At 37.1% G+C, this 22,354-nt stretch overlaps 5 protein-coding genes and 1 pseudogene across 11 annotated transcripts in view; 1 reads left to right on the top strand and 5 right to left on the bottom strand.

Moving 5' to 3' along the window:
* Positions 1 to 833, bottom strand: part of LOC104704527 (protein NRT1/ PTR FAMILY 5.11-like) — a 2,837-nt gene extending 2,004 nt beyond the window's left edge. The window contains exons 1-3 of the mRNA XM_010420599.2: positions 689 to 833; positions 385 to 602; positions 156 to 290 (exon numbers count right to left, since the gene is read on the bottom strand). Of these exons, the coding sequence (XP_010418901.2) occupies positions 156 to 290; positions 385 to 602; positions 689 to 809 (474 nt within the window). The 5' untranslated portion in view covers positions 810 to 833. The remainder of the gene's footprint in view (positions 1 to 155; positions 291 to 384; positions 603 to 688) is intronic.
* On the bottom strand, positions 8,137 to 9,840 carry LOC104700927 (protein NRT1/ PTR FAMILY 5.11-like). The gene is made up of 3 exons (XM_019227622.1): positions 9,782 to 9,840; positions 9,181 to 9,698; positions 8,137 to 9,108 (listed from the first exon to the last, which is right to left on the bottom strand). Exons 2-3 carry the CDS (start codon positions 9,669 to 9,671, stop codon positions 8,445 to 8,447), a joined length of 1,155 nt encoding a protein of 384 aa, XP_019083167.1. The 5' UTR covers positions 9,672 to 9,698; positions 9,782 to 9,840; the 3' UTR covers positions 8,137 to 8,444.
* On the bottom strand, positions 12,977 to 14,399 carry LOC109125425. Its single transcript, XM_019227045.1, has 2 exons — positions 13,813 to 14,399; positions 12,977 to 13,736 (listed from the first exon to the last, which is right to left on the bottom strand). The coding sequence occupies exons 1-2, from the start codon at positions 14,397 to 14,399 to the stop codon at positions 12,977 to 12,979; spliced, it is 1,347 nt and encodes a 448-aa protein (XP_019082590.1).
* Positions 14,475 to 15,254, bottom strand: LOC109125054 (protein NRT1/ PTR FAMILY 5.11-like). The gene is made up of 2 exons (XM_019227623.1): positions 15,070 to 15,254; positions 14,475 to 14,970 (listed from the first exon to the last, which is right to left on the bottom strand). The coding sequence occupies exons 1-2, from the start codon at positions 15,179 to 15,181 to the stop codon at positions 14,801 to 14,803; spliced, it is 282 nt and encodes a 93-aa protein (XP_019083168.1). The 5' UTR covers positions 15,182 to 15,254; the 3' UTR covers positions 14,475 to 14,800.
* On the bottom strand, positions 15,322 to 18,241 carry LOC104700925 (protein NRT1/ PTR FAMILY 5.13-like). 7 transcript variants are annotated; one of them, XM_019227619.1, is made up of 6 exons: positions 17,988 to 18,087; positions 17,769 to 17,845; positions 17,274 to 17,666; positions 16,955 to 17,172; positions 16,336 to 16,862; positions 15,322 to 16,239 (listed from the first exon to the last, which is right to left on the bottom strand). In XM_019227619.1, the coding sequence occupies exons 3-6, from the start codon at positions 17,377 to 17,379 to the stop codon at positions 15,432 to 15,434; spliced, it is 1,659 nt and encodes a 552-aa protein (XP_019083164.1). In that variant the 5' UTR covers positions 17,380 to 17,666; positions 17,769 to 17,845; positions 17,988 to 18,087; the 3' UTR covers positions 15,322 to 15,431. The 7 variants fall into 7 exon arrangements, with proteins under 7 accessions (XP_019083164.1, XP_010414831.2, XP_019083163.1 ...); XM_010416529.2 differs by lacking the exons at positions 17,769 to 17,845; positions 17,988 to 18,087 and adding an exon at positions 18,099 to 18,241 and having other exon boundaries at positions 17,274 to 17,303; XM_019227618.1 differs by having other exon boundaries at positions 17,274 to 17,845; positions 17,988 to 18,080.
* On the top strand, positions 19,128 to 21,703 carry LOC104700924 (annotated as a pseudogene).

Genomic DNA, 22,354 nt, shown 5'->3' with positions numbered 1-22,354 from the left:
CCTAAGAACCAATTTAGGTACTCTTGAATGTAGCTAGAGACCAAACGAGTGCTCAATATGCTAACACAACTTCCAAACATCAACCAGTTAAAGTAAGAACTCTTGGCTTTTGCCTCTTTTAAATCATTTCCATTCAACTGATCAGCTCCAAATACCTTAATACACGGTTTGTAACCGCCTTGTCCTATTGCTATAAGATACAGAGAACAGAAAAAGAGAATTACTCGGAACTGATTTGAATCTTTGGTGTCTGAAGTAGTCATGGCAGAAAAAGACAGCAACCCAAGTCCCTGTTTGTTTCATGATTAAACCATCTTAAGAAACAATAATGAAGTGACAGATTCTAACAAAGTTGTTTGAGAGGAAATGGTTATATGTATATACCAAGATATAGAGAGAAGACGAGATCACAATGGTACGAAAACGTCCGAGGAACGAGTCAGCAATAAAGCCCCAGAGAAGAGGCAAAAACGACACTGTTCCAGTCCATGCGTTGACATTGGCCGCAGCTGCAGCTGTTGACTCCCCCAATGGTCCCGTCAAGTACGTTATCAGGTTCGACGATATACCGCAAAAGGCGAACTGCTCCGCCATTTCAACACCTTATACAAACAAAACAAAACGGATTAATCTCTAGTATAAGAGTTTAACGAAGCTAATTTGGTGTAATCAGACTTAATTTACTAACCGATGATAAGCCTAGCCGATTTCCATCCTCCAGAGGATGATCTGCCGGCTGGTTTGTCCATGGAACTCTCAGTGTTGACCTGATGAAGAGTACCTTCAAGCTCATCGCAGGCGATCACCATTTGTCTTTTACAAATTAAAGTTGTCTTTTATGCACAAGAAGATAATAATTGAGTAAGTAGTATACGTCTTTTGTTATATTGAATTTAAATAGAGAAATACCCTAGAATAGCATTATTTTATTTTAGGTTTTTGTTCCAAAAATATCACACACACTTATATATTCCTAATCTAGCATTAGTGAATATTAAGTATTTAAACAAATAACACAATTGCTTTTTTAATAGCAAAAAAAATCAAACACAAGATCTTTCTCCGGTGAAGCTTGAATCTTCCAAGCTGAGATCTTCATCTCAGATATTTCAATTAAATGCTAAATCGATCGTCATAAGCTTCAATCAAATGATTTAATCAGAGTTTTATCGATTTCATTACCAATCGAATTCGGATTCGTTGCTCTGTTTGGTGTTGGTGATTTTAAGCAGCGACGAAGTAGAGAGACGAGACAGTTTGGTGTTGTTAGCTTAGTCTTCTACTCCAATGGTGAGATCGAGATCTCAAGGAACCACTAGGTGAGTGACTCCAACGCCTTTAGGTGACGTTGAGAAGCCGCTTCCCAACGGAGATCTCTACGTCGGAAGCTTCTCCGGCTTGCTTTCAAGTTGCAGATCAAAATGGTAGTGGTTTCATTGATGATAAAGAGTTTCAAGGAGCTCTTTCTTCTTATCAACAGAAATTCAGTATGAGAACTGTTCATCTTCTTATGTATTTCTTTTCACCAATAGCAATGCCCTGAAAATTGGTGAGCTTTCTTCTATATGCTTTTGATTGATTGAACAAGGATTGTTGTTCGGTAACGTTATTATGTCCATCTCTTCATTTCATTATAGCAAAATTCATACTTTGGGGCATTTCGTCAATGTTTTTTATATTAGCATGCTGGCAATTTTAACAATATTTTGTAGACTTCTCAATGAATAACTTGCTATTGCACAATCTCACTATCATCTTTTTGAATCTCTTTGTTTCATTATTTTAGTTCTAATTGAATTTATAAATAATCATTCTAGTTACATTCATTTCTCTTGCTAGCATAGTTTTAAATTGGTGTCCTGTACTAACTTGACAAGCCTCCACATTTTGTAGGACCTAAAGAGTTTACTGCACTTTTCTACTAGTTCAGAACTGAAAGGTAAGTTTTATAAATGTTTTCATGAATCTAATTGGGTTTCTGCTAGTGATATAGCATAGCAACATTGTTTGGAAGTTCCCTCATGTGGTTTGTATTGGGAATGGTTCAGTCCATTTTTGAGAAGTCTCACAAGGACATGAGCCGAAAATAGATGTAAAGGAGCTGAGAGATGTACTTTTGAGCCTTGGGTTTTGGTTTCTCCTATGATTTTGGATCTGCTTGTTTCCAAGTTTGACAAAAGTGGAGGAAAGAACAATTTTTTGGGATTTTTATATATTTTGGAAGACCTTCCTAAATATTCAGGATGTCTTCCTAAACATTATGAAATCCTTCCTAATTTTTTTAAATTTGAGTTTTTGAATCCTTTATTTATGTTTTGTCTTAATGTATCACAAATTACTCCATTTAGTGAGAGATAATAATTTTATTTTGTGCACATCCTGATATTTTATCTACACATACAATAGGTGTAATGATTTGATTTTGTGTCTTCCTAAATATTTATGAAGGTTATCATGAAATTTAAGATGTCATTCCTAAATATTATTGAATCTTTCCTAAATTTAATTAATTCTGTTTCTATATATCTTTTTAATGCTTTGCCTCAATATATCAAAGATTCCTCCATCAATGAATGATACAGATTTCATTTCATGAAGGCTATCATGAGTTCCAAACTTTTTATGAACATCATCCTGAAATTTAAAAAAAACTTTTCGGAATTTCGTTCTTGAAATTAAAGAGAATCTGTAGCAGTAATTATGCTGAGGAAAGTCTTCATCAATTTTAAAATATCATTTCTAAACATCGTTCAATCATTTCTAAACATGGTTCAATAATTTTGTTTGTATCCAGCCTGGTGTTTTACCTGTATTAATGTTTATTGTGTACTTTCTACGAAGGAACAAATTGGCTTATTGTTTTGACTTATTGGTTATGCTCTCTTAGACCTTTCGTAAAGGCTTCAGGTTCAGATCCGAACATATGACAAAATACTTAACTTTTCTTTTTCATGAAAACCATCCTGAATTTTAAAAGATATTTCCTAAATATTATTCAATCCTTCCTGAATAATTTTGTTTGTAAAAACGAGCACGCTTGTTTAATACAAGCATCTTTTTTCTTTCCTCGGATCTTTGAGCCATACGGTTTTGTGTTCTTGGAACCTGGTTCCTGACCTTATCAAAGTTTGCTGTATCCACCTATGATTAATCAATGGTCACAACATGTTTACAAGACATAATCACAACGTAACAGATCAGACACTCTACCTGCAACAAGAAAATAGAGTTATTCGTCAATCCTCAAATACACTAAAACCATCTTAATGGCTTTAAAGACCTTAAATTTGAATAGTAGCAGTCAAGTTGTTTAACTTTTAATCCAGCAAAATGGGTTCTAAAAACCAAAATGTTCAGAAGCCAATTCACAAGCATTCGATAAGAAAATTAAGATGGAAGTAAGAACTATAGAGCTTAGAGACAATATATTAAGAAAGGATGAAATTTTCCAGTTGGTTAGTATCAAGAGCACAGGGAACAACATAAGTTCTGAAGCAAGCAATTGTAGCCTCATGTGTTCCTTATCTCAGCAGCTCAATAAATTTCTTCACAGCAAAAAACAAATTTGAACAAGAGTTACATGGTTTAAATTCAATGATCGACATTTAGCTGTGCCCAAACATAAAAAAGATTCTTTTAAGTCATTTTATACCTCTGCTAGTAACATTTCACATAACTGTGGCTTGAACATTTCAAAAGTGAAAATCCCAGGAGAGGACTCAACCATCATGTTTCTGAAACTTTGCTCCGACTTCTGACTAAAAGCTTTATGAAACGAAGGCACAAAGAAACTTGTAGGGTGAAGAGAATAATTCTCTCCATGTAGACGCTGAAAAAACCAGATTAACACAAAGCAAAAATTAAATGATTGAAATAACCAATTGAAATAACCAATTCAAGATTAAGACTTTTCAACCCAACTCGGTAAAAGAAAATTACGTGGTAAGAGACAAGACTTTCTTCTTGTATTCGTTATGCCTCATAATCTGGAAATTGAGATACGAATACAAAGCCACAAAAACGGAAGCTTGAAAACTATTAAAAATCAGGTAAAAAGGAGAAAGCTTTGACTCGACCTCGCTCACTGTCATGGAAGTATTAACAGGAGAAAGTCTAAAGGTAGATCTTCATAGGTTGATGAGATTAACACACACACCTGTTTCTGGAGCTGAAATAGAATACAATGATCATTGAGGACGAAAGGAGCTTGGGAGCGAAGGATGTTGATGGCGGTCTCAATGTCACCGGATTCAATCGAGTTTCAGATCCGGCGAATGATCAATCTGGAGTGGTAAGACGAGAGGAAGGAGACGATAATGGAGATGAGGATGATGAATTGGCGTCGTCTTCACTCATGTCTCTTCGTCAATCTCCTCTTGTCGGCGATGAGAATTGGCTGGGGAACACACAACTATAGTAATTTTAATTTTAGTGGTTTAACTATTTAATTAGAATAAGTGCTAAATTTGGAAAATAGAAGATTATGCGCTAAGTTTGGAAGAAAAACTTAAAATGATGCTATTTTTGTCAATTGCTCGTTTAAAGAAGAGAAATACTTGTCAATAGCACCATCTAAGTTTTTATTCCAAAGTTGGCACACATACTCAAAAGTTCCAAACTAGCATTAGTAAATATTAATATTTTTTATCTTAGTTAATAAAATTAATTGAAGGAAATAGAGGCCAAATCTCAAACGATGAACCTTAGACTAAATTAGGTATTTTCACCACTTTCTTCTCCGACGATGTGGCTAAAGGTGAAAGTTCCAGATTTCGAGTCTCTTCTCTGACAATAACCCTTTCCGGTAAAATCAACCTTAATAAATCAAAGGTGAGAAGAAACGAAATGAGGAGAATGATGAAGAAGAAACAATTTTCTCTGTGAAGTCAAAAAAATTCTAAAAAGGAAAAGAAATTAATTTTCAGATTCTGAGAAAATGACAAATTCAGAGGTTGTTGTAGAAACTAGACTGGATTCAAAAAGGAAGAAAAGGAAGAGAGATGGGATTGGGAACCAATATGAGGGAATCATTGAGATGAATAAGGAGAAGAAGGTTGGTGAGCAGAGGAAGAAAGCTCATGAAGTAGCTGATCCGATGGTTTTAAAAGAAGGATTTGGTGATGAGAGTAAGCTTGTTAGAACTGTTTTCGTTGGGAATTTGCCATTTAAGGTTAAGAAAAAGTCATCTTGAGGAGATTTAGTAATTTGGGTGTAATTGAATCTGTGAGGATATGTTATGTGCCTATTATCAATGTGAGTTTCTTATAGCTTAAAGATGAGTTATTTAGATTGAGTTTTGTGTTTAATTGTTGATTTTGTTTGTTTTTTTTAATTGATTAGTGAGAAGAGGACAAGGAAAGGAACTATAATGCTGAAACAAAATCGATGAGAAAGTTTAAGGTCTGTGCTTGAAACCATGTATTGTAATTCTGATTTTGAAGTTTAGTGAAGAAAAGTCTAATGTCAATCTGTTTGAAAGAGATAAGTATGTTAATTCTTCTTTGGCACATAATATGTCTCTGGTAATATAACCTCTTAGCCTTTTTGTTTATGTTAGATTGATTTATGGTTTTATGTTATATTCAGATTGATGGCAATAATATCCGCGTTGATAGAGCAGGTCCGCCTTGTAAGAAACGGAAAAGTCAGGTTGATGCTCATTTTTATGATCATAATAGGACAGTCTTTATGGGTCATCTCCCTTTTGATGTGAAGGTTACTTGTTTGTATTAGTCTTAGGACTCTTCTGTTCAATTTTGCAGTCATAGAACAGTATCTCAGATTCTCAGTCTTGTTGTATCCAAAAAGCGTGTGAACTTACAAAAACAGCTCCATGTCCTATTCTTTTGAAGGAAAGGTGGATTTGATGTAGAGAAGATTAAGCAGACACTTTGGTTATCATCTGCTGTGAAATTGCTTAAATCTGTTTGTACAAGGTGATCAATCATCAAATTATAGTCTCAATAGGCACAATATACTTAGCAGAGACAAAGAGAAATGGAAGAGCTAGTATGTCCCATGGTAAAGCAGAGGTTTCCACAATACATGGACGTAATTATGGTTCTGGTCATCAGCATTTTTTGAGATTTCTTAATATTTAGGAAAACTTCCCTAAAATTCAAGGATTCTTCCTAAACATTATGAATCCTTCCTAAATTTAAAGAAATGAGTTTTTGACCCATTTTCATTTCCTGTTTTACCTTGATGTATCGCAGATTACTCGATTTAGTGTGGAAATTTGATTATATTTTGTGCACATCATGACATTATATACATATCTATAGGAGTAATGATTTGAGTTTGCATTTTTCTAAATTTTTATTAATGTTATCCTGAATTTTAAAGAGTCATTCCTAAATATTACTGAATTTTTCCTAAATTTAAATAAATGTGTTTCTAACCTCTTTTTGATGTATTTCCTTATGTTAAAAATTACTACATTAGTAATGAGTATTGTGCATATCTTGGTGTTTATGAATATCCAGACTTTTTATGAAAGTCATCGTGAAATCTAAAATTTTTATGAAGATCATCATGAAGTTTAAAGAATCCTTCATGAATTTCATGTAATCATAACTGAATTTTGTGGAATTTATCCTGAAATTTCAAAGAGTCCTTGAAATTAAAGAGAGCCGGTAGTAAACTCAATCATGTTATAGTGTTCTTTGATCCATCATCTACAACTATTGTAACCTAGATCCTAGAGTATAATTAATCATAAGCTCATTTGCATGACTATCATCTTGAACACTAACAAGACCACATTTTACCTTAAAGACTCAACCATCTTCAAAATTAGATAAAGGAGTCTCACAACCAGTACTATACGACATAACCTGCAATCAAGTAATAATATTTAGGAAGAAAACCTTAAACTTCAGGATAGCGTTCATAAAATATTTAAGAAGACACAAAATCAAATTATTAATCTTCTCTATATAGATAAAATATCAGGATGTGCACAAAATAAAATCAAATATAACTCACCAAGTGGAGTTATATGTAATACATTATGGCAAAATATAAATTAATGGCAAAACATAAATTAAAATATTCAAAAACTCATTTCTTAAGATTTAGGAAAGTTTTCATGATGTTTAGGAAGATGTTCTTGAAACTTAGGAAGATTTTCCTAAATATCCAGAAATCCCAGAAATGATGATGATCATAATTAGAAGATCATCCCGTTGTACTCTGCATCATCAACACTACTAGCCAACTCTATCATCGACGAAGCACAAGCCGAAGACATCAACGAAAACGACAAACTTTCGTACATTTACCAACTGCTTTTTTTCCAATGATATTATATCAAACACTTGGTATGCAACAACTTTAATGTCCAAAGAGGAGAGAGTACCACTCAAATACACATTTCAGCTTCCAAATTACATATGATTTTCTATTTTATTCACAGTTCAGATTCCAATACCCAACAATTCAAGCCACCACTCATAATCAGATTTCATTTATTACCAACCAATGCCCAAACAATTCCAATACCCAAATTAACATTGGTTTAGCTCTGAGACCACCACTCATAATCAGACATACATATCGTAGAAGAGTTTCTTCAGGAATCTCAAAGAATGTTCTGGCTGAGAATGGAGTAACAAAGACCCTGCATCTCCGTTACATCGTAAAGACGTGGCTTCTCCGGTCTTCGTTCTCTTCCATCTTCGTACTTTTTCTTCCATCTCCGTTCTTCTTTTGCTTCTTCTTACAATAATCATCACGATGACATCACTACAAATTTACCCAATTTCTAAATTAAAAGCCATAAAAATCACTTTGAAAATCTCAAAATTTAAGATCGTAATTGATAAATGAAGAAGAAGAACAAGACCGAAGGCTTCACCGTAAGCATTGGAAACTTCACTTAAGCTTTCAAAAATTGTAAGTAAAAAGTTATAATTAATTTTAATGATATATAAATTTGTGCTAAATTTGGAATATTTGAATGTGTGTGCTAGTTTTGGAACAAAAACTTAAATATGTGATATTTTTGTCAATTGCCCTTTAAAGAACGACTTTTAATTATATATATAAAAAAATATCAAACTAATTAACATAAATTTATCGATTCGATATCATCAATTTCTCTCGTTTGATTGTAGTTATTAATATTTTTCATTTGATATACTTTTATAGGGCAAGAGAACATTATCATATAACGATTATGTTTTACATGACTAGTTTTTCTAAAACTAGTTGTTATTCAATAAAAGTAACTCCAACATTGGCTTTGTTTATCCTTATTTGCATGGTTGTGAAGTTAATTTCTGAAATACAATAATGAAGCCTAGTTCAAATGGCAGAACAGAGAAAACAATGCTTTAGAGTTTAGAAGGTGTTTGGTCTATTGTAGACATATGACTTGGCGAACCACAAGTAGGAGGCGAAACCAATGAAGCTAAAACAAGCTAGTAGCCAGTAGAAGTAATCTAAATGAGCTTTGTCAGGTCGTTATCGAACCAGCTCGTTTGACCAGACTGGCTCGTGATTTTATCAATAACTGATACCATGATGCTGCTTAGAATGTTTCCTGCCCCGTATATGCTTAGGTTTAGAGCCATACCAACGCTCCTAAGCTCACAAGGGACTTGGTCGTAGAAGAACTCTTGCAAACCCACCATTGTGAACACATCCGCGACTCCATAGATAACATATTGTGGAACCAACCACAACACGCTCATCAATATTAGTTCATCGTCCCAAGCAGTTTGGAGCTTTTTGGTCTCGACCAAAGCGGCTATTACTATAGCAAGAGTGGAGAGGAATATCCCTGTGCCAATCCTTTGCAGCATTGTGATTCCTGATGGGTTTTGAGTGATGGACCTCGCGAATGGGACGAGTAAACGGTCGTAGATTGGGATGAAAACGCCTATTGCGATGTTTATGAAACTTTGAAGTGTAGCTGCAGGGACTAAGAGTCCTGGTGAAATTGACCTGTTCATTGTGGCTCCTTGCTTTGTAAAGAATGTAGGGGCTTGTGCATATACAATGGCGTAAACTACACAACTTGTCCATATTGGAATAAGCCTAAGAACCGCCTTTGCTTCTTCGATTTCAGCCATTTCACATGAAACAGCTGCCTTGTCTAGGAATCTGCATAGTATCCAAGAGAAATAAACTATAAACTTTTTCTTTGTGATAATTTTTCACATATTATTATGTTACCTAAACTGTTTGGAACTTTGGTGAGCTTGGACAAGGAGAGTCTCGTTCGCGTCAGCCATATCATCGAAATCAGGTTGTCTTCTGTTCTTTAAAGCCTCCATGAAAACACGACTGATTCTAGAGAAAGGGTTTTTCTTTCCTCCTCTCTCAGTACTAAAACGGTAAGAGGTAGTTCCAAGGAGGAAAAGAGACAGAGCAAGCAACATGGAAACACTTGTGATACCAAAACCTATTGACCAGCTTAGGTTCTCTTGAATGTAGGTAGAGACCAAACGAGTCGTCAATATGCTAATACAGTTACCAAAGAACATCCAGTTGAAGAAGGAACTCTTGGCTTTTCTCTCTCTTAGATCGTAACCATCGAACTGATCAGCCCCAAATACCTTAATACACGGTTTGTAACCGCCTAGTCCTATTGCTATAAGATACAGAGAGCAGAAGAAGAATGTCACTTGGAACTGATTCGAATTTTCGGTGTTTGAAGGAGTCATGGCTGAAATAGACAGCAACCCAAGTCCCTGTTTGATTATGTTTCAAATATAATTATTCATCAAAATCTCTAGTAATAGAAATGTTTTGAGAGGTGAGTATTTTTATATACCAAGATATATAGAGAAGATGCGATGACAATGGTGCGGAAACGACCGAGAAACGAGTCAGCTATAATGTAAGAACAGAGAAACTAAGGGTGTATTTCCATTGAAGATACTTTTCTTATTAATCTTTTAGTTGGGTTTTACAATACTATTTATATACAAAAGTTATAGAACAATCTAGACTTTTTAGGAGGCAACCTTATCCTTAACTTCCAGCTGTATTGATAGGGATTAATGAGCTTTTGAATTTGTTACCGTTCCTCTGATTTGCAGGTCTGATCCTCTGTTGAGCAGGTCTGTTCCGTCTGGTCCGCTGTTTGCAACCTGCAGTTTTGTTCCTCTGTTTTGCAGGGTTGTATTGTTGATGAAGACTTTGTCTTCTTCTGTTGACTAAGGCTGAGATTATCTTGTTGGGCTTGGGCTGTGTCTCCATTCTTTTTGTCAAGGCCCACATTATCTCTTACACCCTCCCTCAAACTTGACGTGGGTGAGACGCTAGAAGCAGACACGCCGAGTTTGCCACGAAGATCAAAGAACGACGGACGTGGTAGGGGTTTTGTGAAGATATCGGCAAGTTGCAGTGTTGCTGGGATATGATGAGTTTCAATGAGACCGAGAGCTACTCTTTCCCGAGTAAAGTGAAAGTTCTTGTCAAAGTGTTTAGTACGGTTGTGTAGAGCCGGGTTTGCAGAAAGGTAGACAACAGACAGGTTGTCACAGAAGACTCGGGTGGGTTGATACTGAGAAACGCCAAGATCACATAGGAGGGAGGAAATCCACATGAGTTCACGAGCCACAACCGATAAGGCTCGATACTCTGACTCAGTGGAGGAGTTTGAGATGGTTTTCTGACGTTTTGCAGACCATGAGGTCAAAGTGGAGCCAAGTAAGATGCAAAATCCCGATGTGGATCACCGTGTATCCTTGCAGCCAGCATAGTCACTATCACAAAATGCAGAGAGCACCGGATTATTGTGTTTTCGAATTGGAAGACCCATGTTGATGGTTCCTTTCACATACCGGAGAATTCTCTTGAGCAGACTGAAGTCAGAGTTTGTGGGATTGTGCATTCTTTGGCATATGAAGTTAACTGCATATTGGAGGTTCGGTCGTGTAATTGTCAGATATTGCAGTTTGCCTGCTAGACTCCTGAAGTAGGTCGGCTCAGAGAATGGTGTAGTGTTGAGGTTCTCCAGCTATTGTGGCAGAGGAGTGGGCATGGGATTGCAGTCCGACATGCCAGCTTAAAACAGAATCTCTGAGGCATAACCTGTTTGATGCAGAAGCAGGCCATTTGATAGAGTCTCGAACTGTATGCCAAGAAAACAACTTGGTGGACCAAGATCCTTCATTGAAAAACGAGTATTGAGAGCAGTGAGGAGTTGTTCTAGTAGAGACATGTCATTGCCGGTTAGGAGTATGTCATCTACGTAGAGGAGAAGCACCAAGGTCTTCTGATATTGATTACACACAAATAGAGAGGGATCTGATGTACTGCATTCAAAGCCAAAATCAAGCAAGAAGTTGCTGAATGTATCGAACCATGCCCTCAGAGCCTGTTTTAAGCCATAAAGGGCTTTAGTGAGACGACATACGTGATTTGGCTTGTCTGGATCGACAAAACCTGACGGTTGATACATAAACACAGGTTCCTGCAGTTCACCATGCAGAAACGCAGTTGATACATCAAGTTGCTTGATAGGCCAAGAATGAGCAACAGCCGTATCAAGAACTAGACGTATGGTGGCAGTCCTTACAACAGGACTAAAAGTTTCAAGATAGTCCACTCCCTCTTCTTGGTCAAAGCCCTTGGCCACAAGACGAGCTTTTAACTTGTCGATTGTTCCATCAGGTTTGAGCTTCGTTGTGAATACCCACTTGGAGGATAAGATATTCATGTCTTCAGTGGGTTTGGTAAGAGACCAGGTTCGCAATATATGAATCCGTTTAATCTCTTCCATGACTGCATTGTTCCAACCCGGATGTTTCATGGCCATGGTAATATTTTTCGGTTCAACTGCAGTATGTTTGGAGGCGAGAAGAGCATAGCGCTTGTTCAGTTTCTGAATCCCATCCTTTGATCTGGTTGTCATGGGATGGAGACTGTTTGTAGTCACTGGTACGATGGTTGTACTCGGAGCAAGATCACTATGTGTAATGGTTGCAGAGTCTGTATCAGGATCTACACCATAGTCATGGGGAGGTGGGGACTCTGATTCTGCAGCAGAATCTTCATCAAGATCATGATCATGATTCAGCTCTTCTGCTTCTGGATCGGTGTGTGACATTGTTGCGACACGATTATGAATCAATGTGGTGTTAGTATCCTCTGACTGCTTGGATGAAGAGTGCAAGTCTGATGAAGAACACGAGTACATTTGTTGCCAAGCCTGAAGAAGAGGTGTTGTATATGATGGAGAGAGCTGCTGAAATTTCTCTTTAAATGGAAAGTGACACTCATCAAATATGACGTGTCTGGAGATATACACTTTACCGGTTGGAGGGTGTAGGCAACGATAGCCTTTGTATTGGCTGTGGTAGCCAAGGAACACACATTGTAGTGATCTTGGATCAAATTTGTTCTGAGCTAGAGGCCGCAGACACGGGTAGCAAGCAGAACCGAAGACTCGGAGGAAGGAATAGTCGACTTTTTCTTGATGAAGGGTTGTATGAGGACTGACATCATTTAGTACTGAGGAAGGGAGAATGTTAATAATGTAGTTGGCCGTGAAAAACGCTTCTACCCAGTATTTCAAAGGTGTGTCACTATGAAATAGCATAGACAGTTCAATTTCTACTAAATGTCGATGCTTCCTCTCTGCAAGACCATTTTGTTGTGGAGTGTAGGGACATGAGATCTGATGATGAATCCCATGCTCTTGAAGATGTTTCTTGAAGTTATTACTTGTAAACTCTCCACCCCCATCACTTTGAAAGATTCGTATTTTTGCATTCAATAGATTTTCAACCAGCTTTTGAAATGCAATAAACACTGAGTAGAAATCTGACTTTAAATGTAATGGATAAAACCAGGAGAATCTTGAATAATCATCAACGAAAACCACATAATATTTGAACCCTTGGTTTGACACAACCGGTGAGGGTCCCCAAAGATCACAATGGATCCTATCTAAAGGCTTTAAACTGCGAGAAGTAGAAGAAAAAAACTGAAGCTTGGTGCTCTTTCCCATCTGGCAAGGCTACCAAACAGGAGATGTTCTGCTCTTATTGATTTGAATTTCCTTGCAGGCTAGAAGATGCTGCAGAGATCTTGAGTTTGAGTGTCCTAGACGATGATGCCAAGTTTCTAAGCTTGCTGCACATCGTCGATTTGAAAAACAAGCCACAATCTCTTGATTCTGCAGCACATAAAGTCCTTCTTTACGAGGACCGTTGGACACCACCTTCTGAGTGTTTAAATCGATGATGTACACTTTATTAGAATCAAAGAAAACACCACAGGGATAGTCATCGCATAACTTGGAGACAGAAAGCAGAGATTTCTTGATGTCAGGACAAACTAACACCTCATTAATGGGAATAGTACCTTTGGATGAAGATATGGTGGTGGAACCAACATGAGTTATGGGAAGATAGGCTCCATCCCCAACCATTACCGTATCATTTCCTTTGTAAGTGGTGGTGCCTTGAAGACCAGAGGTAGATGACGTTATGTGGGCTATTGCAGCTGAGTCTGGATGCCACTCTCGACCATTTTCTTCAGATACCCGGAGAGAGGCAAAAGCTTGCGTTGGGACGTCACTTTGATAGTTGTTATCGAACCTGTTGTAACATTTGAGGGCAGTGTGACCAATGCGACCACATATTTGACAGATAGGTCTCTCGCCTTGAACATGAGGAGAGGACTGGTGTTGAGTGAATCCAACCTCGTGTTGTATAGCCTCCTCTGCCTTTGTTCTGACCGAAGCGACCACCACGACTTTTATGATTCGGAGCAAACTGAGGAGCACACAGATTTATCTTTTCAGTCATAAAGGCAAGGTGAGGAGTGACAGTGGTTGTATCCTTATATGACTGTAGTTTACTGTCGAATCCTTGAACTTCTGAAATCACATCGTTGAAGGTAGGTGGTGGTAGTTTGCTCAAGGAACTTTGAATTACCGTAGCAATGGGGTCGTACTCCCTTCCCAGTCCATTGAGAAAGCCAAAGATCTTCATAGATTCATCTACAGGCTTCCGAATGGAGCTGAGAGAGTCGCAAATGGTCTTGAATTCTCTAGCAGAGAAAGTTTTACCCTTCTTGGAAACGAGTTGCAGGTTGCGACGGAGAGAAAACTCTCTGGCCACGCTGCTTTTGTTGAAGTTTTCAGCAAGCGAGACCCAGATTTGATGAGAGGTTTCAAGACTGTGAACATGACCAAGAACCTCTTCGGATAGAGTTCCAAATAACCAAGACCGGACTTCGGTGGTGACATCACCGTTGGTGACACGACGGGTCTGAGCTGGGACCGAGACAGCTCCGTTGACGAACCCGATAAGTTTCTGACTGGAAAGGAGAGACTCGAACTGCGTCTTCCACAAGAGGTAGTTGTTGTCATTGAGTTTGAGCGTGACTGAGCTCGAGACATGGACGTTGTCTGGAAAGGGATATGCGGTTGCCATTGAGATGCCTGTAAGAGCTTAGAATGGCTCTGATACCATGTAAGAACAGAGAAACTAAGGGTGTATTTCCTTTGAAGATACTTTTCTTATTAATCTTTTAGTAGGGTTTTACAATACTATTTATATACAAAAGTTATAGAACAATCTAGACTTTTTGGGAGACTTTCCTTAACTTCCAGCTGTATTGATAGGGATTGATGAGCTTTTGAATTTGTTACCGTTCCTCTGATTTGCAGGTCTGATCCTCTGTTGAGCAGGTCTGTTCTGTCTGGTCCGCTGTTTGCAACCTGCAGTTATGTTCCTCTGTTTTGCAGGGTTGTATTGTCGATGAAGACTTTGTCATCTTCTGTTGACTAAGGCTGAGATTATCTTGTTGGGTTTGGGCTGTGTCTCGGCCCACATTATCTCTTACATATAAAACCTCCGAGTAGCGGCATAAACGAAACGGTTCCAATCCAAGCATTAACATTTGCTGCGGCTGTAGCTGTTGACTCACCTAATGGTCCGGTCAAGTACATTATTAGGTTTGACGATATCCCGAAGTAAGCGAATCGCTCCGCCATCTCCACACCTACAAAAATATTATATACAAAAACAAAGAGAATTATCAAATATTATATGGTGACTGTGTGAGTGTGTGAGTAAAAGGAGCTCAACTGTGCTTACTTACCGATGATGAGCCTCGCGGATCTCCATCCACCAGTGTTATTTCCTCGGTTATTAAGAGAAGCCTCAGTGGTATCTCCGAGCTCATCTGCAGCTGAGGAGCCGGTGATAGCCATTGTATATGGGATTGATTGGTTCTGATAGTATTAAAATATATGTTAATCATTGTAGGAATTATGTTAGTTTGTTTTATTCCTTTCTTTTCAAAAGTTTAAAGATAAGAAAGCTCACACGCACGTTATATGTCTTTCGTTCATGGCCACAAACATATATCTCTTTTTTAGAAATATCTTAGACAGAGCCGGCGCTAGCATTTCAATAGGGCTACAAACAGAGGAATAGTTACAAATGGCATTTATTTAGAAACTACACTCCGTCCACACGACGATAGGTGTACGACCTGGAAATGAATAGGAACGTAAAGAACCCAACGGCGCTAACAACGGCAAGTAAGTAATAGAAGTAATCGAGATGGGCTCTGTTCAGATTACTATTGAACCAGCTGTCTCCAGCGTCTCCTCCAGTGGTTAAGTCGATCAGAGAGATAAGTAAGCTGCTCAATAAGCTTCCCACGCCTAACGCACTTAAGTAGAGAGCCATACCGATACTTCTCAGCTCAGTGGGAACTTGGCTATAAAAGAACTCTTGCATTCCCACTAAAGTGTGCAGGTCGGCTAATCCCAGCAATATATACTGAGGGAATAACCACCAGATCGACATTGGACCAGTTATGTTCGGTTGGTCTATAAGTCCGTGTTCTTTTGCAGTCTTGAGCCGTTTTGACTCAACCAGAGCTGCAACCACCATAGTGAGAGTTGCTATTACCATTCCAGTTCCAATTCTTTTGAGTGTTGTGATGCCACAAGGATCTTTGGTTATTGACTTTCCCATTGGGACCAAAACACGGTCGTAGATGAGGACAAAGACTATAATTGATAAGCTGATCAGGGCCTGAAGAGAAGCAGGTGGGATCATTACACCAGGAAAAATTGTTCTTTCCATTGTGACACCTTGCTTTGTGAAGAAAGTCATGTACTGTGCGTATGGTATGGCGTAAGATAGAGTTGTAAGCCATACTGGAATTAGCTTGACAAGAGCTGTGGCATCTTCTACATCTCTAGACTTGCATGACATTTCTCCATCATTGGGAACAAGCAATGCTTTGTTGAGAAAACTGTCACAAGAAAGTGTATTTAAATTCATAATCATGCAAGTATGCAACAAGGCTGTCCGAACCATAACATCTATGATTGCTATATCTCAAACATACCTCAGCTCCTCTGGAGAATCTTGAGATGGATTTGCCTCAAGCTCAGCTATGCATAATTCTGAGGAACTCAATCTTTGGTTCTTGAATGCTAATAAAAAGACTCTACCTATCCTGGTAAAAGGGTTGGTTTCTTCTACTTGTCTTCTTTTACTGTACCTATAAAGTCTTCTTCCTAACACGAAAAGAACAAGAGAGATCACCATGAACACACACGGGATACCAAATCCAAGCGCCCAGCTAACGTATTCCTGGATGTACACAACCACTAAAATCACCAGGCTGATTCCTGCACATATACTAAAATACCACCAATTGAAGAAAGAGCTTCTATCCCTGTACTCTTGCAGGTTCTTCTCATCAAACTGGTCAGCACCAAAAGCCTGAACACAAGGTTTGTGCCCACTTTGTCCAATAGCCACCAAATACAGAGAAAAGAAGAAGAGTGCATTGACAAAAGACGAAGGTGAAGAGGTCACTTCAGTAGTGTTGGGAATCATAAACGCAGATGAAGTCAGAAATGCCAGTCCCTGTCATCAAAATCCAAATTATGTTCAAGTCAGTTTCTGCTTCTAATATGATCGACAAAATCGAAAAAAAAAGAGACAGAACAAAGACGAACCAGTACATAGATAAGAGAAGCAATGATAATTGTTCGGTACCGACCAAGAAAAGCGTCAGCGACAAAAGCTCCAAGAACAGGAAGAATAGTGGAAATACCCGACCAAGCGTTGACATTAGCGGCGGCGACAGCGGTAGATTGACCGAGTGGTCCAGTCAAGTAACTTATTAGGTTTGATCCGATCCCATAGTGCGCAAACCTCTCCGCCACCTCCACACCTGCCAAAACAAAAATGTCCTCAAGAGAGAGATTCAAAAAAAAAGGAGGTCTAAAAAAATAGTGAAACAGAGCAGCTCGTGATTATAATGATGGAGCTTACCGATTATGAACCATGCAGCTCTCCTTCTACCTGTATTGGATCTTCTAGCGTCGAATCCACGGTGGTCAACGGCGTCGATCACGCGTTCTTCTCCAGAATTAGCCATTTGGAGAGAGACTAGAAATAAGAACTTTTTTTGTAACGCCTAACAATTTACAAAATACATTTGAAATATATATATATATATATATTCCAATACTATAACACTTGGACTGCAGAATTTGAATTTTCTTGTCTCTTTTGTATACATAGTTTCTGTATGAGACATGTGTTCCGACTGTCTTTTAAAATTCTGGAATAAGCCTAATAAGAGCTGTGGCGTCTTCGACATCTCTAGACTTGCATGCCATATCTCCATCATTGGGTACAAGCAAGGCTTTGTTGTTGAGAAACCTGTCACAAGATAATGGATTATATAACCTCATAACCAACCATACAAGCAAGGCTTCCGAACCATAGCTTAACGTATATATTGAACATAAAACTGGTCAGCACCAAAAGCCTGAACACAAAGCTTGTGTCCACTCTGTCCAAGAGCGCATTGAGTAAAGAAGGAGGTGAAGAGCCAATCCCTGACACCAAATTCAAACTCTTTCTCAATCTCCTTGTTGAAGAACAAGTAAAAGCCAATACCCATCATAAAGATTCGATTTTTTTTTTTTTGGTATCAAAGAATCGATTTTTATCAGTCCGATCGAAAGAGAAGAGACGAACCAGAACGTAGATAAGAGAAGCGATGATAATAGTTCGATACCGACCGAGAAAAGCGTCGGCGACGAAAGCTCTAAGACCAAGCGTTGACATTAGCGGCGGCTCTCCATCTACGGGTATTAGATCTTCTGGCGGAGAATCCACGGTGGTCAACGGCGTCGGTGACGTACTCTTCTTCTCTGAGAAGAGAAGTTTCTCCACAAGTCGTCATTATCTTCTCTGTCTCCAACGAAAGCGACAAGGAACGAGGTACTGATTTGAGTTGTTCACCTTTGAAAGCTAATTTCTCTGTCCTTTTCTTTTTTCATATATTTTTAATTACTTAATTAGTAACTGTCATATTGTACTTTTCACAAGTGAATTTTTAAAGATCTAGTGACAGCCACAGTATATAAAATGAATTGATATGATTGTCAAAAAAAAAAAAAAAATGAATGATATGATAATGGGAGAAAAAATAGTAATTATATGTACATGAATAAAGAAGGATTCACAATCTTGAAGTTGAAACATCTCTTTTAGTTGCTCACAGAAACCATCTAGGATTTGATTATGAGTGAGAGGATGATCTTAGCTGGAGAACCAAAGTTGCATCAAAATTGTGGTTGTGATCAATCACATTGCGGAGATATTCTGCATGCTTCCATGGAGTCTCGTTAATATGGATTAAGATAGTATTAGATGTGTGATTATATGGAAGTTCATGGGAAGCCTTGGCGTCACGCAAAAATTAACAGTTAGTGTATCGTCAAAATGAATAACAATCTTTGGTAGACTAAAAGTCCATAGGTTTGTTTCTACAGTATTATTCACATGACGAAAACAAAAGAAAAGAGTACGTACGCTTTCATCCACCACCTATCAAACATTGACGTATAGGCGGATAGGCCCATTACTATTTCTTGCCACATAAATAGAACTGTTATGTCAATTTCGAAAGGCGTGGATACTTTCTCGACAGACACAGAGGCACTAAACCGTACGTGAACTATTCTTTTCGAGTACTAGCTATTAACTCTTAGCTCCTCAACAACCTCAATTAACTACAACAGTGTCAAATGTATACACATATATTAATAGCTATGTGTCTATAAATAAGCCATTTGCATGTGTACTTAGTAGACTAATACCATAAAACCGGATATTTAATAAGAGATATGGCAATAGAAAGGCAAGTAACGGAAGGAGAGGAGCCGGTAAGTCCATTTGCGCGGTTGTTTAGCTTGCCAGGTCTTGATGTCTTCAACATTCTAACCATTGGATTCAAAACCGAAACCAATCCATCAATCCTTGTGGAAGGCTTCAAGAACACACTGATCAACCATCCACGCTTCTCTAGCATACTGGTCGGTAATTGACTTATACACACGTTTTTATTTTTTATATGTTAAGTTTCATGACTTCTAACATCATATGAGACATGTAGGTGACTGGTCATGGTGAGCACAAAGGAAAAGCTAAATGGATTCCAACGAAAGTAATAGTAGAAGAGCATGTAATTGTTCCAGATATAGATCCTAACATTGAGAATCCTAATGAATTTCTAGAGGATTATACATCTAAGATGGCTCTTTCTCCAATGGATATGTCCAAACCTTTATGGGAGTTTCATTTATTGAAACTTAAAACATCACATGCCGAATCTGTGGTCGTGGCTAGGTTCCATCACTCTTTGGGCGATGGGATGTCTCTTATGTCTCTTTTACTCGCTTGCACTCGGAAAACATGTGACCCCGAGTCGTTGCCTACTTTTGTGGCTCCGAAGAAAAACAAAGCAAAGAACATTTGTTTTGCTTTGGTTGCTTGGTTATGGTTCATAGTAAGATTTATGTTCCACACTTGTGTCGAAGTTATCAAATCAATACTTTTTATTTCTTGTGCGAGGGACACCTGAGCTCATATAATGGGTAAACCAGGAGTTACACTCAACAATAATAAGTTTATTCATCAAATCGTTAGTTTGGATGATATCAAAATGGTGAAGAACGCCATGAATATGGTACGTTTGCTTAATTAGTTTTTTTTTCTACAAAAATGAGTTTTTTAAATGCTTTCCCTCCTTTTTTTTTTTTTTTACATCTTTCTTTCCTCTTTTTTATTAGACTATAAATGACGTTCTTTTTGGGATGGTACAAGCTGGTCTTTCTCGATATTTGAATCAAAGATATGGTAAATCTAAGGCCAAACATAAATATCATAATATGATATATATAACAATATCTTACATTTTGTCTCGAATTTGTAAACAGATATTGAAGACAAACTACATCTTCATGGTGTTGTTTTTTTTAATCTAAGGCCAAACAGAAATATTGAGGTGCTTAATAACATATCCCAAACGATTTTTTGCTTCCTTTTTTTTGTTTTGTCTTGTTCAAAATAGTACGAATTCTAACAAATAATTAAGTCTATATCAGGAATTGGCAAATATGATGGCAAAAGGTTCGAAGTGTAGATGGGGGAACTCAATAGGTTATGTTCTGATCCCCTTGGACATGAAATCGAACGATGATGTATTTGAATATGTTCGACAATCCAAAATTGTTATGGATCGTAAGAAACATTCCCTCGAACCTCTATTTTCCCATGTGTTGCTCAAGTTAACATTGGAGGTTTTTGGATTTAAGGTAAGATTTTAAATCAAACATTATCTTAATATATGCAGTTCCAAATATATATAATTAATGTATCTTGTGTTCTTATCGACATAATTATATGTATCTGTGCATGGGGTGGAAAACAGGCACTCAAAACTCTTGTAAAGAGAATTTTTGGAAGCACAACAATGATATTCTCTAATGTGGTTGGTCCAGCCGAACACATTAGTTTTTTCGGCCATAAAATATCTTACGTTGCTTCAAGTACCTTTGGTTTTCCACAGGTACTCTCTTACACAAACACATTCTTGAAAGTTGAAACCGATCATCAAAAATTACATTACTTCAACTTCTTTTGCATAAATTAGGCTAATATTAGATTATCCCACATTATAAATGGATTTGGTAAGGGAGATATAAGGGAATTTGGTTCGAGAATCATCTCATGGAGTTTGTTATATTCATTTCGTTTTATAAAGGATATTGATTTAATATTTTATTTTTGCTTCACAGAGAGTGTTTTTTTTCCATGTTTTTAATAGAGTTTTTCAAACAAAATATGTTATATATATATATAGGTATATTATTTTAGCTTATTAATTAAGAAAAATATACAGTATTTATTTTTTTAAAATATGTGTATATATATGATTTTATTTTTTAATTTGTTAAACCACGTAAGAATAATTTTTTTGCATTGTGAAACAAGGGACTCATAATAATTTTTTTAATTCTATCCCTTTTTTTTTTTGTTAAACAAGGGACTCATTATCGGTACTCAAAGCTATGTGGACAAACTCATTATCAACATCGGAGTTGATGTAGACGTGATCCCAGACCCTCATCACCTCCGCGATCTCATCATCGAAGCTCTCCACATGATGAAATCTGCTGTTGTTCCACAAACGACTTTTCATGCTTCAGAGGTGTAAACGAAATGGTCGGCGTGCATAGCATATCTATGGATGAAACCTATTTACTACATATAATTCAGTTGAGAATGTGATTATTTTCAATAGATTGTTTATTTACGTCTCATCCTTTGTTTAACATCTTTATAAGTCCTACACTATCATTGGTTTGCTGTATGTCATCCTTAGTTTATCATCTTATAAGTCCTACATTATCAATAATAATTCATCCATAAATGTTTGTACGAACGTGTTGGATCATTTTTTTTTCTAAAAGATGTATTCCCTCCGTTTCGAAATATAGGATGTTTTGGAGATTTTTTTTTGTTTCATAATATAGGATGCTTTCAAATTTCAATGCAACTTTTAGTTAGTTTAGTATTTTATATTATGCAGTATTGTTTTTGATTGGTTGAACTTGTTAAAAGTAAAGACTTCTTAATCTGCGTGCTTTGCTTAAAACATCCTATATTTTGAAACGGAGGGAGTATATATCACCAGGAGAGTTTCTGCACTCTTGTACGGGCAAAAACTTTTTAAAACAGTTATTGTCTAAATTTTTTATGGTCAAATATATCACTAATTCAATTCTTTTATACGCTTGTATGGGAATATATATTTTTAAATAATATTTTCAAATATATCAAAAAGTAAATTAATTATAAGACTAAAAAGAATTCCAACAAAAATGTAAATAGAAAATAATTAACCAAAAGAGAAGCTATAATTTAATCTTCAATAATAAAGAATGGAAGTAATTTTTATAATATAAACATAAGTAACAAAGGTAGGAGAGTTACCCGCGAGCATATCCGACCAAATGTTTAAGCCTAACAAAGTTGACTTTTAATGTTGTGATTGA

The sequence above is a fragment of the Camelina sativa genome, chromosome 7 (assembly GCF_000633955.1).
Source record: "Camelina sativa cultivar DH55 chromosome 7, Cs, whole genome shotgun sequence".
Lineage (NCBI taxonomy): Eukaryota > Viridiplantae > Streptophyta > Magnoliopsida > Brassicales > Brassicaceae > Camelina > Camelina sativa.
Note: the sequence above shows the minus strand (reverse complement) of the source record. Positions and strands in the feature narration are given on the sequence as shown.

What these genes read in the sequence shown, in the direction of transcription:
- LOC104700925 (XM_019227621.1), bottom strand. Translation starts at nt 18,195, where the DNA reads ATGACGACTTGTGGAGAAACTTCTCTTCTCAGAGAAGAAGAGTACGTC. An exon ending in ATACCCGTAGATGGAGAGCC is followed by an intron (nt 17,192 to 18,084) that starts GCCGCTAATGTC and finishes CTCTCTCTTGAG; the next exon opens with GACATTTTTGTTTTGGCAGG. An exon ending in CTTCTCTTATCTATGTACTG is followed by an intron (nt 16,863 to 16,954) that starts GTTCGTCTTTGT and finishes TTTTGATGACAG; the next exon opens with GGACTGGCATTTCTGACTTC.
- LOC104700927 (XM_019227622.1), bottom strand. Translation starts at nt 9,671, where the DNA reads ATGACTCCTTCAAACACCGAAAATTCGAATCAGTTCCAAGTGACATTC. An exon ending in CAAAGTTCCAAACAGTTTAG is followed by an intron (nt 9,109 to 9,180) that starts GTAACATAATAA and finishes GATACTATGCAG; the next exon opens with ATTCCTAGACAAGGCAGCTG.
- LOC109125054 (XM_019227623.1), bottom strand. Translation starts at nt 15,181, where the DNA reads ATGGCTATCACCGGCTCCTCAGCTGCAGATGAGCTCGGAGATACCACT. An exon ending in ATCCGCGAGGCTCATCATCG is followed by an intron (nt 14,971 to 15,069) that starts GTAAGTAAGCAC and finishes ATATTTTTGTAG; the next exon opens with GTGTGGAGATGGCGGAGCGA.
- LOC109125425 (XM_019227045.1), bottom strand. Translation starts at nt 14,399, where the DNA reads ATGGCAACCGCATATCCCTTTCCAGACAACGTCCATGTCTCGAGCTCA. An exon ending in GGATTCGACAGTAAACTACA is followed by an intron (nt 13,737 to 13,812) that starts GTCATATAAGGA and finishes TGTGCTCCTCAG; the next exon opens with TTTGCTCCGAATCATAAAAG.